This window comes from Salvelinus sp. IW2-2015, linkage group LG3 (genome assembly GCF_002910315.2).
Source record: "Salvelinus sp. IW2-2015 linkage group LG3, ASM291031v2, whole genome shotgun sequence".
Taxonomy (NCBI): domain Eukaryota; kingdom Metazoa; phylum Chordata; class Actinopteri; order Salmoniformes; family Salmonidae; genus Salvelinus; species Salvelinus sp. IW2-2015.
In genome coordinates, this window is record NC_036840.1 from 16,390,049 (window position 1) to 16,406,857 (window position 16,809).

Sequence of the window (16,809 nt, forward strand, 5' to 3'; positions counted from 1 at the left end):
CAGTCTTATGTAAATTGATGTATGCTTTTGTGTCTAAAGACAGTGGTACAGTAGTCTGGACAGGAAACCCAAGAAATCACTAAAAGATGCTCAGATTTTATTAGAAAAATTATAATTGTCAATTTTTCTGTGGTGCACACAATCCTGCATGGCCTAAAAGCTGTGCAATCATTTATCAGACATATAGCAGACATCAAATCCAACACTCGATCTCTAGCATCCATTTCTTTTCTTAATACTTAACATTTTGCTGCTGCATTACTTGATCATTCAAGTAAACTCACTGTCAACTTTATTTTCAGCAAACTTGACATGTGTAAATATTTGTATGAACATAGCAAGATTCAACAACTGAGACAAACTGAACAAGTTCCACAGACATGTGACTAACAGAAATTGAATAATGTTTCCCTGAACAAAGGAGTGGAGTCAGAATCAAAGTAACAGTCATTATCTGGTGTGGCCACCAGCTGCATTAAGTACTGCAGTGCATCTCCTCATGGACTGCACCAGATTTGGTAGTTCTTACTGTGAGATGTTACCACACTCTTCCACCAAGGCACCTGGAAGTTCCCGGACATTTCTGGGGGGAATGGCCCTAGCCCTCACCCTCCGATCCAACAGGTCCCAGACGTGCTCAATGGGATTGAGATCCGGGCTCTTCGCTGGCCATGGCAGAACAGTGACATTCCTGTCTTGCAGGAAATCACGCACAGAACGAGCAGTATGTCTGGTGGCATTGTCATGCTGGAGGGTCATGTCAGGATGAGCCTGCAGGAAGTGTACCAGATGAGGGAGGAGGATGTCTTCCCTGTAACACACAGCGTTGAGATTGTCTGCAATGACAACAAGCTCAGTCCGATGATGCTGTGACACACCGCCCCAGACCACCTCCAAATCGATCCTGCTCCAGAGTACAGGCCTCGGTGTAACACTCATTCCTTTGACGATAAACGCGAATCCGATGGTGAGACAAAACTGCGACTCGTCAGTGAAGAGCACTTTTTGCCAGTCCTGTCTGGTCTAGCGACGGTGGATTTGTGCCCATAGGCGACATTGTTGCCAGTGATGTCTGGTGAGGACCTGCCTTACAACAGGCCTAGAAGCCCTCATTCCAGCCTCCCTCAGCCTATTGAGAACAGTCTGAGCACTGATGGAGGGATTGTGCGTTCCTGGTGTTATTCTGGCAATTGTTGTTGCCATCCTGTACCTGTCCCGCAGGTGTGATGTTCAGATGTACCGATGCTGTGCAAGTGTTGTTGCACGTGGTCTGCCACTGCGAGGACGATCAGCTGTCCGTCCTGTCTCCCTGTAGCGCTGTCTTAGGTGTCTCACAGTACGGACATTGCAATGTATTGCCCTGGCCACAGTTGCAGTCCTCATGCCGCCTTGCAGCATGCCTAAGGCAAGTTCACGCAGATGAGCAGGGACCCTGGGCATCTTTCTTTTGGTGTTTTTCAGAGTCAGTAGAAAGGACTCTTTAGTGTCCTAAGTTTTCATAACTGTGACCTTAATTGCCTACCGTCTATAAGCTGTTAGTGTCTTAACGACCGTTCCACAGGTGCATGTTCATTGATTGTTTATGGTTCATTGAACAAGCATGGAAAACAGTGTTTAAACCCTTTACAATGAATATCTGTGAAGTTATTTGGATTTTTACAAATTATCTTTGAAAGACAGGGTCCAGAAAAAGGGATGTTTCTTTTTTTGCTGAGCTTATAAGACATTTCGTTTGAAGGTATCTTAACATAAATAAATAATTTATTTTCAGTGTTCAAACATAGTGCCTTCAGAAAGTATTCACACCCCTTGGCTTTTTCCACATTTTGTTGTGTTACAGCCTGAATTTAAGATGGATTCAATTGAGATGTTGTCACTGGCTTAAACACAATACCCCATAATGTCAAAGTGGAATTCTGTTTTTGGAAATGTTTTACAAATCAATAAAAATGAAAAGCTGAAATGTCTTGATTCAATAGGTATTCAACCCCTTTGCTATGGCAAGCCTAAATACGTTAGGAATAAAAGTTTGCTTAACAAGTCACAAGTTTAACTGTGTCATCTCTGTACCCCACACATACGACTATCTGTAAGGTTCCTCAGTTGAGCAGTGAATTTCAAACACAGGTTCAACCACAAAGAAAAGAGGTATTTCAATGCCTCCCAACGAAGGGCACCTATTGGTAGATGGGTAAAAAATTTGAAAGCAGACATTAAATATCCCTTTGAGCGTGGTGAAGTTATTAATTACACTTTGGCTGGTGTATCAATACACCCAGTCACTACAAAAGATGCAGGCGTCGTTCTTAACTCCGTTACCGGAGAGGAAGGAAACTGCTCCGGGATTTCACCATGAGGCCAATGGTGACTTTAAAACAGTTACAGAGTTTAATGGCTGTGATAGAACACTGAGGATGGATCAACAACATTGTGGAAAAAGTCAAGGGGTGTGAATAGTTTCTGAAGGCACTGTAATTACAGTGTGATTGGATAGTTAAGGTACGCCACCATTTCAACGTCAGCCTATTGAAACCATGCTCCTCTCTCTCTGTCCGTCTCGCATCGCCGTCAAAAGGCATTTTGCTGATGTACCGTTTCCAGTTTGAGGTTGTTTTTTTGTTGTCAGTTGGTCAGTTTTTATTCTCCCCCATTTCAGATGTCAAGAGATTATTGAGCTTTTTTGAGCAGTGTTACCGAGGAGGTGAAAACTGCACTTGATAAAGTTTGGGTCCACAATGTTTCCAATAACAGATTTGCTTGGTTGGAGACAGAAAAATTAACAACAACAATCCTTTCACTTCATCAATATCCTTCAACACATAGTATATCTGCATCACAGTTTTCCAGTCAGCGCATGAGAAAAAAACATTATTTGCCTACTTCTCAAAGTACTTTCTCTCAAAGTCATTTTAGTTAATTTAATCTTTTGTCTTTAAAATGAAATAGGATGTCCAATGTGCAAAATGAAGCCATGAAGAATCTAACAATTTCAAAGTCCACTGTAGAGTACATCCTGAAGAGTACTTCCCCACTAAGTCCACATCCTAATATCCTTTTTTCCTTTCCTTGTATCCTCTCTCATGGCCTTGCCCTGTCCCTTGTCCCTTTTCCCAGCTCCCTCCGTCCCCCTCCTCCATCCATCTATCCATCCTTTATTTGCAGGTGAACACCTCAGACCTCTCACTGCACGTGTTACACTTCACAAAACAGCACCACTGGAACTTGCAGTTGCACTGCCACACGCGGGTGTACTGGTGGGTGTTGTGGCCTCTACCACAACACATCAGATTGCAGCCGTCGGTATGGGGTGACGTGTGGTTACACAGCCTCCCCCGCGTCCCTGTACTCCCTGTTGCCGTGTCCTCCTCGCAGTAGTTAGGAGACCTCTCCAGGTAGACCAGATCTGTGTCCGTGGGTTTCTGGTACCCCCGCGACTCCTTCAGACGCAGGAAGGAGGGTTGACGGAGACGCGAGGCCCGGACCGGTTCGACTTGGACCGCCTCGCCGTAGCGCTCTTTCAGGACGTAGCCGATCTCCCGGAACTTGGGTAGGGTGGTCCAGCAGGTCTTGGTGGTGCAGGAGCCCGACACGCCGTGACACTTACACTCCAGTGTCATATGCTCCTCCAGGATCTGAGGGAGAGGAGAGAAGAAGGTTGGATACAGGGTTTGGAAAAGGTTGACGCAACCTGAGGGCTAGATACATGCTTTGAGAAAGAGTTGGCATGTCCCAAATGTTGAATAGTTGTGTGTAGGTAGCTTAAAGTGTTTGAGAGTAATTTGTTGTCATTGATGGTTATTAACTAGTTTGACCATCCTGATCTCACAAGCTTACATTCTGTTTCTCTACACAAATTAGGTGATTACGTGAAGTGAAATAAACCGAGCCCAGCGGTCAGGATGGGGGATCAGGCTAGTTAGACATATGCTGCCATTGTTATTCAGTTCAAAAGCACACTCTTAAGAGTTACATCTTAACTACTTAATTCACAGTGATGTGAATTGGAGATTTGCATGAAAAAGTTTAGGCCAGCCCACATATCCACAAATTGTATTTTCCAATTCATTCAACAGTTCTACAATACATTACGTCTATTAACTGAGGGCATCCCCTGCAATATAGCCTAAAGTCCATATGGAGTACATATTTCAAATCCCCCAACTGGACAGTGATGCCAGGTTCAAGCCTATATTCTCTTACTAACTTGACCTTCCTAAAGACCACAATAGACAGAATAAACGACCAGAACTCTCAAGTTACCAGAACATGTATAACATTGTACTGAGGTTTCATGTGCAATTTAAGTTTTGATGCCTCACAGATATATTCAGCGGACACATTTGCCAGATGACAGTTTACCGTTTAGGGTTGAGTTATATAGTTTTGACCAAATCGGAAATGTTTATGTAGCCCAATGTTCACCCAAAAATTATAGCAACTTCTAACACAAAGCAATATCTATCAGTGTTGCATAGATACATTGTCTATAGGAATTAAAGTAAAACTTCTAACTGGGTGGCCAGTACTGTAGCCTACTTTCCTATCATGTAAGAGTGTATCAGTGTATCAAGCCTGTTGCTCTTGATCTGCCCTGCTATCAAGTTAGGGGAATTGGCTCTTGATTAGGTTGCTTCAGTGTGTGCAGTGGTGCAGCAGCATGGTTTTGGGAGCTGCCACCGAGAGGAAGAGAGAGAGACTTTGCAATAATATCCTGTATCCTGACTTAATGCTCTGTAATTCAATGAATGGGAAAGCAGGGTTATGGCAGGCCTCCATTTGGCAGCCGGTTTGCCTGGACTTGCATTCCCTCCATTCACACATACACACGGGCATGCTCACGCACACACCGACACATGGGCAGGCACACACGCATGTGCTCTCACACACACACACATTCTGAAACCCTCTGTTTTTAAACTAGTATAGCATCATTTAGCACAGCGATGCTGTCTCTGCTGAACTTATATTTACACTGAAAAATATATAAATGCAGCAAGCAACAATTTCAAAGATTTTACTGAGTTAAATGAACTTAAGGAAATCAGTCAATTGAAATAAATAAATTATGCCCTAATCTATAGATTTTACATGACTGGGAATACAGATATGCATCTGTTGGTCACAGATACTTTTATAAAAAAGGTAGGGGCGTGGATCAGAAAACCAGTCAGTATCTGGCGTGACATCTCCTTCGCATTGAGTTGATCAGGCTGTTGATTGTGTCGTGTGGATTGTTGTCCCACTCTTTAACCTCTCTTGGGTAGGGGGCAGTATTTTGATATCCGGATGAAAAGCATGCCCAAAGTAAAACTGCCTGTTACTCAGGCCCAGAAGCTAGGATATGCATATAATTGGTAGATTTGGATAGAAAACTCTAAAGTTTCTAAAACTGTTAAAATAATGTCTGTGAGTATAACAGAACTGATTTGGCAGGCGAAACCCCGAGGACAAACCATCCAGGGGGGGGGGGGAATTAAGGTCATAGGATTTTCCAATAGATTTCTATGGAATGCCCTTTTTATTAGGAACCTGGTTGCATTTCCTATGGCTTCCACTAGATGTTAACAGTCTTTAGAAATTGTTCGATGTTTTTCTTTTGAGAAATGAAGAAGTAGTGATATTCATTGTAAGTGTCACTCCAGGTGGACTCTACTGTTTTGGTGCGTGTGACCAGGAGCTCGCTCCACGTTGTTTTTATCCGGTATTAGAAACAGTTTATTCCGTCATAAATTTGATCGATTATTTACGTTTTAGGGTACCTGAGGTTGGATTAGGAACGTTGTTTGAAATGTTTGGACCAAGTTTACAGGTAACTTATTAGATACTTTGTAGACATGTTGGGAGAGTTGAAACCGGTGTATTTCTGAATCAAACGCGACATTTTTGGGACATAAATCAAATCAAATTTTATTTGTCACATACACATGGTTAGCAGATGTTAATACGAGTGTAGCGAAATGCTTGTACTTCTAGTTCCGACAATGCAGTAATAACCAACGAGAAATCTAACCTAACAATTCCACAACTACTACCTTATACACACAAGTGTAAAGGGATATGTAGATAAAGATATATGAATGAGTGATGGTACAGAACGGCATAGGCAAGATGCAGTAGATGGTATTGAGTACAGTATATACATATGAGATGAGTAATGTAGGGTATGTAAACATAAAAGTGCGTAGTTTAAAGTGGCTAGTGATACATGTATTACATAAAGATGGCAAGATGCGGTAGATGATAGAGTACAGTATATACATATACATTATATAGTGGCATTGTTTAAAGTGGCTAGTGATACATTTTTGATCAATTTCCATTATTAAAGTGAGCTGGAGTTGAGTCAGTATGTTGGCAGCAGCCACTCGATGTTAGTGATGGCCTTGAGATAGAAGCTTTTTTTCAGTCTCTCGGTCCCTGCTTTGATGCACCTGTACTGACCTCGCCTTCTGGATGATAGCGGGGTGAACAGGCAGTGGCTGGGTTGTTGTCCTTGATGATCTTTATGGCCTTCCTGTGACATCGGGTGGTGTAGGTGTCCTGGAGGGCAGGTAGTTTGCCCCCAGTGATGCATTGTGCAGACCTCACTACCCTCTGGAGAGCCTTACGGATGTGGGCGGAGCAGTTGCCGTACCAGGCGGTGATACAGCCCGACAGGATGCTCTCYATTGTGCATCTGTAGAAGTTTGTGAGTGCTTTTGGGGACAAGCCAAACTTCTTCAGCCTCCTGAGGTTGAAGAGGCGCTGCTGCGCCTTCTTCACAACGCTGTCTGTGTGGGTCGACCAATTCAGTTTGTCCGTGATGTGTACGCTGAGGAACTTACAACTTACTACCCTCTCCACTACTGTCCCGTCGATGTGGATAGGGGGGTGCTCCCTCTGCTGTTTCCTGAAGTCCACAATCATCTCCTTTGTTTTGTTGACGTTGAGTGTGAGGTTATTTTCCTGACACCACACTCCGAGGGCCCTCACCTCCTCCCTGTAGGCCGTCTCGTCGCTGTTGGTAATCACACCTACCAATGTAGTGTCGTCCGCAAACTTGATGATTGAGTTGGAGGCGTGCATGGCCACGCAGTCGTGGGTGAACAGGGAGTACAGGAGAGGGCTCAGAACACACCCTTGTGGGGCCCCAGTGTTGAGGATCAGCGGGGGTGGAGACAGCATTCTCCCATAGGTATTCCTCTTGTCCAGATGGGTTAGGGCAGTGTGCAGTGTGATTGCGATTGCGTCGTCTGTGGACCTATTGGGGGGGTAAGCAAATTGGAGTGGGTCTAGGGTGTCAGGTAGGGTGGAGGTGATATGGTCCTTGACTAGTCTCTCAAAGCACTTCATGATGACGGAAGTGAGTGCTACGGGGCGGTAGTCGTTTAGCTCCGTTACCTTAGCTTTCTTGGGAACAGGAACAATGGTGGCCCTCTTGAAGCATGTGGGAACAGTCTGTGATGTCTCTCTGGAAGGCAACCCTTGCTCGGATTTCATCAACCTTGTTGTCAAGAGACTGGACATTGGCGAGTAGTATGCTAGGGAGTGGTGCGCGATGTGCCCGTCTCCAGAGCCTGACCAGAAGACCGCTTCGTTTGCCCCTTTTACGGCGACGTTGTTTATGTTCGCCGGCTGGGATCAGATCCATTGTCCTGGGTGGAAGGCAAAACCCAGGATCCGCTTCGGGAAAGTCATATTCCTGGTCGTAATGATGGTGAGTTGACGTTGCTCTTATATTCAGTAGTTCCTTCCGACTGTATGTAATAAAACCTAAGATTACCTGGGGTACCAATGTAAGAATTAACACGTAAAAAAACTAAATACTGCATAGTTTCCTAGGAACGCGAAGCGAGGCGGCCATCTCTGTTGGCGCTGGAAGTACATGGAGTACATACATAAAGAAGTACATAAAGAAGGACATTATCGAACAAAAGGACCATTTGTGATGTTTCTGGGACATTTTGGAGTGCCAACAGAAGAAGATCTTCAAAGGTAAGGCATTAATTATATCGCTATTTCTGACTTTTGTGGCGCACCTGCCTGGTTGAAATATCTTTTTCATGGTTTTGTATGCAGGGCGCTGTCCTCAGATAATCGCATGGTTTGCTTTCGCCGTAAAGCCTTTTTGAAATCTGACACAGTGGCTGGATTAACAAGAATTTATTTTGATGTATAACACATATTTTCAAGAATGTTAAATATTTGAATTTAGTATTTTTGAATTTCGCGCTCTGCAATTTCACCGGATGTTGGCCAGGTGGGACGCTACCGTCCCACGTACCCTAGAGAGGTTAATGGCTCTCCGAAGTTGCTGGATATTCCTGGGAACTGGAACATGCTGTCAAACACATCAATCAAGAGAAAACAAATGGGATTCATCCGTGAAGAGCACTCTTCTCTAGCGTGCCAGTGGCCATCGAAGGTGAGCATTTGCCCGCTGAAGTTGGTTATGACGCCGAACTGCAGTCAGGTCATGACCCTGGTGAGGATGACGAGCACACAGATGAGCTTCCCTGAGACGGTTTCTGACAGTTTGTGCAGAAATTCTTTGGTTGTGCAAACCCACAGTTTCATCAGCTGTCCAGTTGGATGGTCTCAGACGATCCCGCAAGTGAAGAAGCTGGATGTGTAGGTCATGGGCTGACGTGGTTGGACGTACTGCCAAATTCTAAAACGACTTTGGAGGCAGCTTATGGTAGAGAAATTAACATAAAATTATCTGGCAACAGCTCTGGTGGATATTCCTGCAGTCAGCATGCCAATTGCACCCTCCTTCAAAACTGTGGCATTGTGTTGTGTGACAAAACTGCACATTTAAGAGTGGCCTTTTATTGTCCCCAGCACAAAGTTCACCTGGGTAATGATCATGCTGTTTAATCAGCTTCTTAATATGCCATACCTGTCAGGTGGATGGATTATCTTGGCAACTGAGAAATGCTCACTAACAGGGATGTGAACAAATCTGTGCACAGAATTTGAGAGAATTACACTTTGTGCGCATTGAACATTTCTGAGATCTTTTATTTCAGCTCATGAAACATTTATATTTTTGTTCAGTATACTTTTCTGATGGAGTTGTATTATATTCTATTGTCTTCTATTCTAGATCCCTACAGAAACAACTACATTTTTGTTAGATGTGTTAAAACCCCAGACAACAAGACAAGCAGTGTCAGTCACTTTACCTTTCGTCCTGCCTCATTATTATGCAGGTTCATCAGACGTCGGGCGTTCTTCTTGATCTCTCGGGCATCCACGAAGCGTCTGGAGAACTCCACGCCGTACTTGATGTTGGCCGAGCAGCCTCCCCACTTCCAGCCCTCCTCCTGGTCATGGTAGCCCTGCTTCTCCCAGTCGCAGCCACACTGGCTCAGGTTGCCCTGACTACACGCTGCTGTCACCGAATGGGCCACGCCAGCCGCCGTGATGGCATAGGTGAATGCCGCCTCTCGGCTACCTGGGGAGGAGAGAGAGGGGGGCAAAGAGTTACCTTGCACTAGTCCTAGGTAAGTTGTAGTGCATTACAGTACGTAGTATGAGTTTGTTACAGTACAGTATTTTATGTTGTGGCCTAATGAAAGGCTAGTGGCCCACTATAACAAAATGTATCCTCACTTTACATTACTGGGTGACCTGACTGCAGTTCGGCCTTATACTAGTGTAATGTAATTAAGCTGTAACAGGCTAATAAATACCTACCATTCCTTATTTGATAGTCTCTGTCTATTGGACTGTCGTCAGAGCCCTAATTTTTAACAGGCGGGCTGGGTAAGACTCCATTGATAAAACCAAAGTGACATCTGCTGGTTACCAGAGGAGCCTTACTGTATCTGTGTCTGTACCGCAGATACAGTAAAAACTACTGTATGTACTATAGTAGTATATGTATATAAATATATATAAAGTATATAAATTCAGTAGGCTCTAATCTATGTATTTCAGATGACTGGGAATACAGATGTGTCTGTTGGTCACAGATACCTTAAAAAAAAGGTAGGAGCGTGGATCTGAAAACCAGTCAGTATCTGATGTGGCCACCAGCGCAACATATTTCCTTCGCATAGAGTTGATCAGGCTGTTGATTGTGGCCTGTGGAATGTTGTCCCACTCCTCTTCAATGGCTGTGCGAAGTTGCTGGATATTGGTGGGAACTGGAACACGCTGTCGTACACATTGAGCAAGAGCATCCCAAACATGTTCAACGGGTGACATGTCTGGTTAGTATGCAGGCCATGGAAGAACTGGGGCATTTTCAGCTTCCAAGAATTGTGTACAGATCCTTGCGACATGGGGCCGTGCATTATCATGCTGAAAGGTGAGGTGATGGCGGCGGATGAATGGCATGACCATCAGTTGTCCGTAGCTTATGCCTGCCCATACCATAACCCCACAACCACCATGGGGCACTCCGTTTACATCAGCAAACCGCTCGCCCACACGACGCCATACATGTGGTTTGCAGTTGTGAGGACAGTTGGACGTACTGCCAAATTCTCTAAAATTACATTGGAAGTGGCTTATGGTAGAGAAATTAACATTAGATGCTCTGGCAATAGCTCTGGTGGACATTCCTGCAGTCAGCATACTAATTGCACGCTCCCTCTAAACTGGAGACATCTGTGTCATTGTGTTGAATGACAAAACTGCAGATTTTAGAGTGGCCTTTTATTGTCCCCAGCAAAAGGTGCACCTGTGTAATGATCATATTGTTTAATCAGCTTGATATGCCACACATGTCAGGTGGATGGATTATCTTGGCAAAAGAGAAATGCTCACTAGCAGGGATGTAAACAAATTTGTGCACAAAATTTGAGAAATAATATTTTTAGCGTATGGAAATATTCTGGGATCTTTTATTTCAGCTCATGGGACCAACACTTTACATGTTACGTTTCTGTTTTTGTTCAGCGTAGATTATACTATCTATAAGTGCACTTAATGTGTGCCAGTTGGTTTCTGTTTCAGCCAACACATGTCATTCTATAGCTCACATTGTAGTGTTATTGATCTCACTACCTTCACTCTAGACAAGTTGTTTATGGATGTAGCGTAACGTCTTGTAAATGATTTATAAGAAGTTAATAAGCACACAAATCCACTTGAAGATGCTAGATAAATCTTAAGTGAACATTACTCATTGTTTTTGTAGCTGGTGTTGGTAACTTATGAGTTGTAGACCCACAACCACACAATACATTCTCACATCTGCTATACCATTGATCAATCTGTCAAACTACACCGTCAGAGCAACGATAAATACCCGTAAGAGCCTTTCAAATGGCAAGCTTTCCATTTCAGAACAAACACATTAACATTTACCTCATGGAAAGGAAATGAATTACTGTATATAACATTACTATTGCGTTGTCCTTGTAATAGGATATTTCTCGCCTCAATCAAGCTTCTATTCTCCTCAACAACCTGAGTATTAATGCATGGCGTCTAGTGGAAGGCAATGGGGTGGCTTCTCTCCAACCTGACACACTCACTCATAGATCCCATTAGCTCTGTGGCTCCCTGATCCATAACTTTAAACTAACTCTGAAGTCTTCTCTCATCAGTCCGAACCAGACCTTTCGGTAAATGTAGAATAGTGAATGTTTTCCTCGAGCTGCCAAACGTCATGCCCAGCTTATAAATGTGTTTTCATTATAGAGTAATACATGCTTGGTTCCATGCTTGGTATTCTAACTGCTGTAGCTGACTTTGATTAGTGGTCAAGACAGAAACCTGGTCTCACTCAATAGTTATATGTTCTCTGTCCTTGCAGGTCAATCAAATTAAGTGATTGAAGAGGAACTTCTTGACAACCGGCTGACCATGCTGGCCACCTGGCTACTCCAACCCCGGCCAACAGCTATGCACCACTCGCAGCAACTGGCCCAAGCCCCCCCCCCCCCCCCTCTAAAGTCTTCGAAAGCCAAGTGAACAAACAGATCACCGATCATTTCAAATCCCACRTTACCTTCTCCGCTATGCAATCTGGTTTCCGAGCTGGTCTCGGGTGCAACTCAGCCACACTCAAGGTCCTAAACGATATCATAACCATCATTGATAAAAGACAGTACTGTGCAGCCGTCTTCATCGACCTGGCCAAGGCTTTCGACTCTGTCAATCACCGTATTCTTATTGGCAGACTCAACAGCCTTGGTTTCTCTAATGACTGCCTCGCCTGGTTCACTAACTACTTCTCAGATAGAGTTCAGTGTGTGAAATCGGAGGGCCTGTTGTTCGGACCTCTGGCAGTCTCTATGGGGGTTCAATTCTCGGGCCGACTCTTTTCTCTGTATATATCAATGATGTCGCTCTTGCTGCTGGTGATTCTTTGATCCACCTCTACACAGACGACACCATTCTGTACACATCCGGCCCTTCTTTGAACACTGTGTTAACAAACGAGCTTCAACGCCATACAACACTCCTTCCATGGCCTCCAACTGCTCTTAAATGCAAGTAAAACGGAATGCATGCTCTTCAACCGATCGCTGCCTGAACCCGCCCTCCCGACTAGCATCACTACTCTGGACGGTTCTGACTTAGAATATGTGGACAACTATAAATACCTAGGTGTCTGGCTAGACTGTAAACTCTCCTTCCAGACTCACATTAAGCATCTCCAATCCAAAGTTCAATCTAGAATTGGCTTCGTTTTTCGCAAACAAAGCCTAAATCACTCATGCTGCCAAACTTACCCTCGTAAAACTGACTATCCTACCGATCCTTGACTTCGGCGATGTCATTTACAAATGATCCTCCAACACTCTACTCAGCAAATTGGATGCAGTCTATCACAGTGCCATCCGTTTTGTCACCAAATCCCCATATACTACCCACCACTGCGACCTGTATGCTCTCGTTGGCTTGTCCTCGCTACATATTTGTCGCCAAACCCACTGGCTCCAGGTCATCTATAAGTCTTTGCTAGATATAGCTCTGCCTTATCTCAGCTCACTGGTTACCATAGCAACACCCACCCATAGCACGCGCTCCAGTATATTTCACTGGTCATCCCCAAAGCCAATACCTCCATTGGCTGCCTTTCCTTTCAGTTCTCTGCTGCCAGTGACTGGAACGAATTGCAAAAATCACTTGGAGACATATCTCCCTCACTAACTACCTACCTCATCCCCATATTTGTTTTTCTGCTATTTTGCACACCAGTATTTCTACTTGCACATACTCATCTGCACATATATCACTCCAATATAAATTGCTAAATTGTAATTACTTCGCCACTATTGGCCTATTTATTGCCTTACCTCCTGGATTTCCTGTATACAGATTTTTCTATTGTGTTATTGACTGTACGTTTGTTTATCCCATGTGTAACTCTGTGTTGTTGTTTTTGTCACACTGCTTTGCTTTATCTTGGCCAGGTTGCAGTTGTAAATGAGAACTTGTTCTCAACTGACCTACCTGGTTAAATAATGGTGAAATATATATATATTTTTAAACGTGACTCCTTTACACATGCATGAACTCAAATGGATCAACTGACCATAGGATGAGCCTGTCCGGGCCCTTTGAATGACCAATCCAACATCTCATCACTACCAACAACAACCCAAGAGATGAGTCTTACCATAACTTTCCAGTAGATCGACAGAGTTCTTGTCATATCAATCTCTCCCAACACATACAGTCAGTAGAGGGACAAGCTGAGTGTCCCATTTAACCCCCTAACACACCATAATCCTAACACACCATGGTGAACAGAGGAATAGATACATTTCCTTTCCTCTGACAAAATAACTAAATGGATCCAGCGGTCCGCCTGTCTGTAAGAGGAGGGATTGTTTCCAGAGCTGTTGGATTAAACACAGTTCCCAAACCACAGCGAGACTACAACAAAACATTTCTGACTGATAGACAATTCATATAAGAGCAAATCGACTAGTGTGCTGTGGGAAATAAAAAAGATTATGAGTATAGATAGTTAGGAGAGGTTGCACATCTAAGGACATTCTGGTTCATTTTCACACAATAATTAATACAGACCTACTGTATTTAAGACAGTCAGTGTTGTAAGAATGAATGTCACAAACCAAACTCAAGCCCAGAGGCAGGACAAACTTCTACACAACGAGGTCACATGTAGGACAGACTGTTGTAGAATTGAAACCCCTTCAGAACACTAGCAACACGGCTTCAAGTTTCAATTGTTCCCGTATTCCTAATATTATGGAGTCAAAGTACGGTATTCACTGTGGTTATTGAAGAAGGATGATGGTGAAAGAATACTACTCTCACTGGAAGATTTCACTGAAGTAGTTTCACTAACCATAGAGCTTCACTCTTCACTCTACGAGTTTGTGAGTTTGTGAACCTCCCATCGTTGCTTCTATTGCAGGAGTAGCACCACACTCACTACTACAAACCAAATTGGCCATGATGATAGCTATCGCTCCCACCTTCACCAAACAGTATGGCTCTGAACTACCATAACCTCTCCTGTAACCAGTGCCCTGGCCTGAACATAGCCATTGGGAAGAAAAAGGAAGTTCAATAGAAACAACTTTCATTTTCCTGTAAGAGTGGCTGATCATATTTGTTATATATCCAGCTTATCCTTTGTGTCATGCACCTTGGAAAGTGTTGGTTGGACTGTGAATTAGGCACTAGTCACTGACAGTAGACCTATACGTTTTCATTGGGGCACAGGAAAAGCCAGTGACTTCTCACTCTGCCCATGATGCACAATCAGATGCTTAGCTCTCCACTATTTCTAGCCAATGCTTGGTCTGGTGGGCATTCTGATGCAATCACTGCATCATCATCATCATAAACCATTATATCCTTCTCAGTGTGGAGCAGCCACACTGTAGGGAATGTAGAGATGAAGTAGGACCCACACCATTGCGGGTCCTACTTCATCTATTTATTTAACCTTTATTTAACTAGGGAAGTCATTTAAGAACAAAGTCTTATTTACTATGGACGGCCTACCCTGGCCAAACCCTAACCCGGATGAAGCTGGGCCAATTGTGCGCCGCCCTATGGGACTCCCAATCACGGCCGGTTGTGATACAACTGAGATGCAGTGCCTTAGACCGCTGCGCCACTCGGGAGCCCCAGGGTGATTTCCCAGACACAGATTAAGGCTAGTCCTGGACTAAAAAGCAAGCTCAATGGTCAATCTCCATCGAAAATAGTTTTTAGTCCAGGACTAGGGTTAATCTGCATCCGGGAAACTGTCCCTACATGTTTTCTTTGGCCCAGCACCCCCTAACAAGTGATGTACATTTGACTAGACTAATTGCAGCAGGTAGACTGACCTACTCTCAGCTCTTGTCCAAAGACGGTCCTCTCGCCCAGGGCGGAGCAGTTCCAGCGGCCATAGCGGAACTGGTACTGGCATTCGTTGATGCCCAGCTGTGCACCCTCGCCGATGACGATGATGGCGTCCGGGCGGCTCTGGCAGAGGGTGCGCTGCCTTGGGGACAGTCCAGGGATCTTGTTGCAAATGATGTTAGCACCCAACGCTACCACCGAGGACAGTGCCCTATGGGGGGGGAAGAGGGAGATGGCTAAACATCAAGGCATAGAGTCGGCGGGGCAGAGTTGGCGTGGCACGGACTGTATTGTAGCTACAGATTCTATAGGTCCCCCCATGAGCTACAATGTTCCCTCACATCAGTCAGGTTTTGGTTTGGCTAACAATCTAGATAGAGCACTTAATACACACAGCTGATTTAAGACACACGGCTGGTTCGAGACAAGCTCACAGGTCACTGAGATTGTTTATTGTGACCTTATAGATCTGAGCAAAGCAACTTGACCCTCATACATTTTAAAGGTCCACTGTGTGTAAGATTTACTTCAAGTCATTGAATCAGGTTTTAAAATGCACAAAAGCAAACAATGGTTAGCCAATGAAGAACAGACAACAAACCAACTCTGGCTAATAGCCGTTTAAGCCCACATTTTAACTAAAGCCATGAACCTCAACTAGGGCTGTTTTAGGTATTGGTCAGGTCTGTCTGTGCAAGTATGAGAAATATCTGCACTAATCATATGTTCTGTGAGGGCCCAGGTCTTTTAATGTAATAATAAATAACAACTTGTACAGTTTTATGTCTACAGAACACAGGATGTCGCTCTTTCCCATATGTTGCTTTACAAATATAGCGTGTAGAGAACATGGTCATGTTGCAATGTGTGAATCCTACTGATCAGGTAATCTCGTCAATTTACTTATTGAACACTGTGAATACCACATAAGTCATTTATAAGTCCATCAAAATATTTATTTAATGTCATTTGTCATTTTGGGAAGTTGTAGCAGCTGTTATTGTGAACCTCTCCATTGACTAAGACTTTTAAGCTAGTTGGAAAATACATTTTGTCAGGGAAGTTTCAATTAAACTCTTCAGACATGTTAAATGTTCGTTAAACGTTTATATTCTTGTTAAGAGGTTTTCTTATAGGTTTTGTTATTAATATTCTATTTTCAGTCACAAAACCAAACAGATATTGTTTGACACCAACAATTTCATGTGAAGACCAATATCACTCCCAGTATTTTACAATAGGCTATTATATAGGTTCCAAAAGTGTATTTGAGTTGTTCATTTTATAGTGAAATTGTATTATAAACCACAAATGCTCTATAATTTCCACGTGCGTAAATGTCCCAATCAACAAATTAATTAAATGAGTGCATAAGAGATTTTAAAAAATGTAGAGATTTTACAAATGCACACCATCACATGGCTGTACAAGCACCTGTTGAAGAGAAGGGTAAAAAGCACGTGCCAACCTACAGGTAGCTACCGCTGGTGAGGATGAGGAAGATCTGGGGATAGTAGACGGACAGCAGCGCACTGC

General features: G+C 43.7%; 1 protein-coding gene across 1 annotated transcript in view; it reads right to left on the reverse strand.

Moving 5' to 3' along the window:
• Positions 1–75: 75 nt before the first annotated feature.
• LOC111956213 (protein Wnt-7b-like) overlaps positions 76–16,809 on the reverse strand; it is a 23,571-nt gene continuing 6,837 nt past the window's right edge. The window contains exons 5-8 of the mRNA XM_070449534.1: positions 16,746–16,777; positions 15,258–15,484; positions 9,168–9,439; positions 76–3,632 (exon numbers count right to left, since the gene is read on the reverse strand). Coding sequence (XP_070305635.1) covers positions 3,153–3,632; positions 9,168–9,439; positions 15,258–15,484; positions 16,746–16,777 — 1,011 coding nt within the window. The 3' untranslated portion in view covers positions 76–3,152. The remainder of the gene's footprint in view (positions 3,633–9,167; positions 9,440–15,257; positions 15,485–16,745; positions 16,778–16,809) is intronic.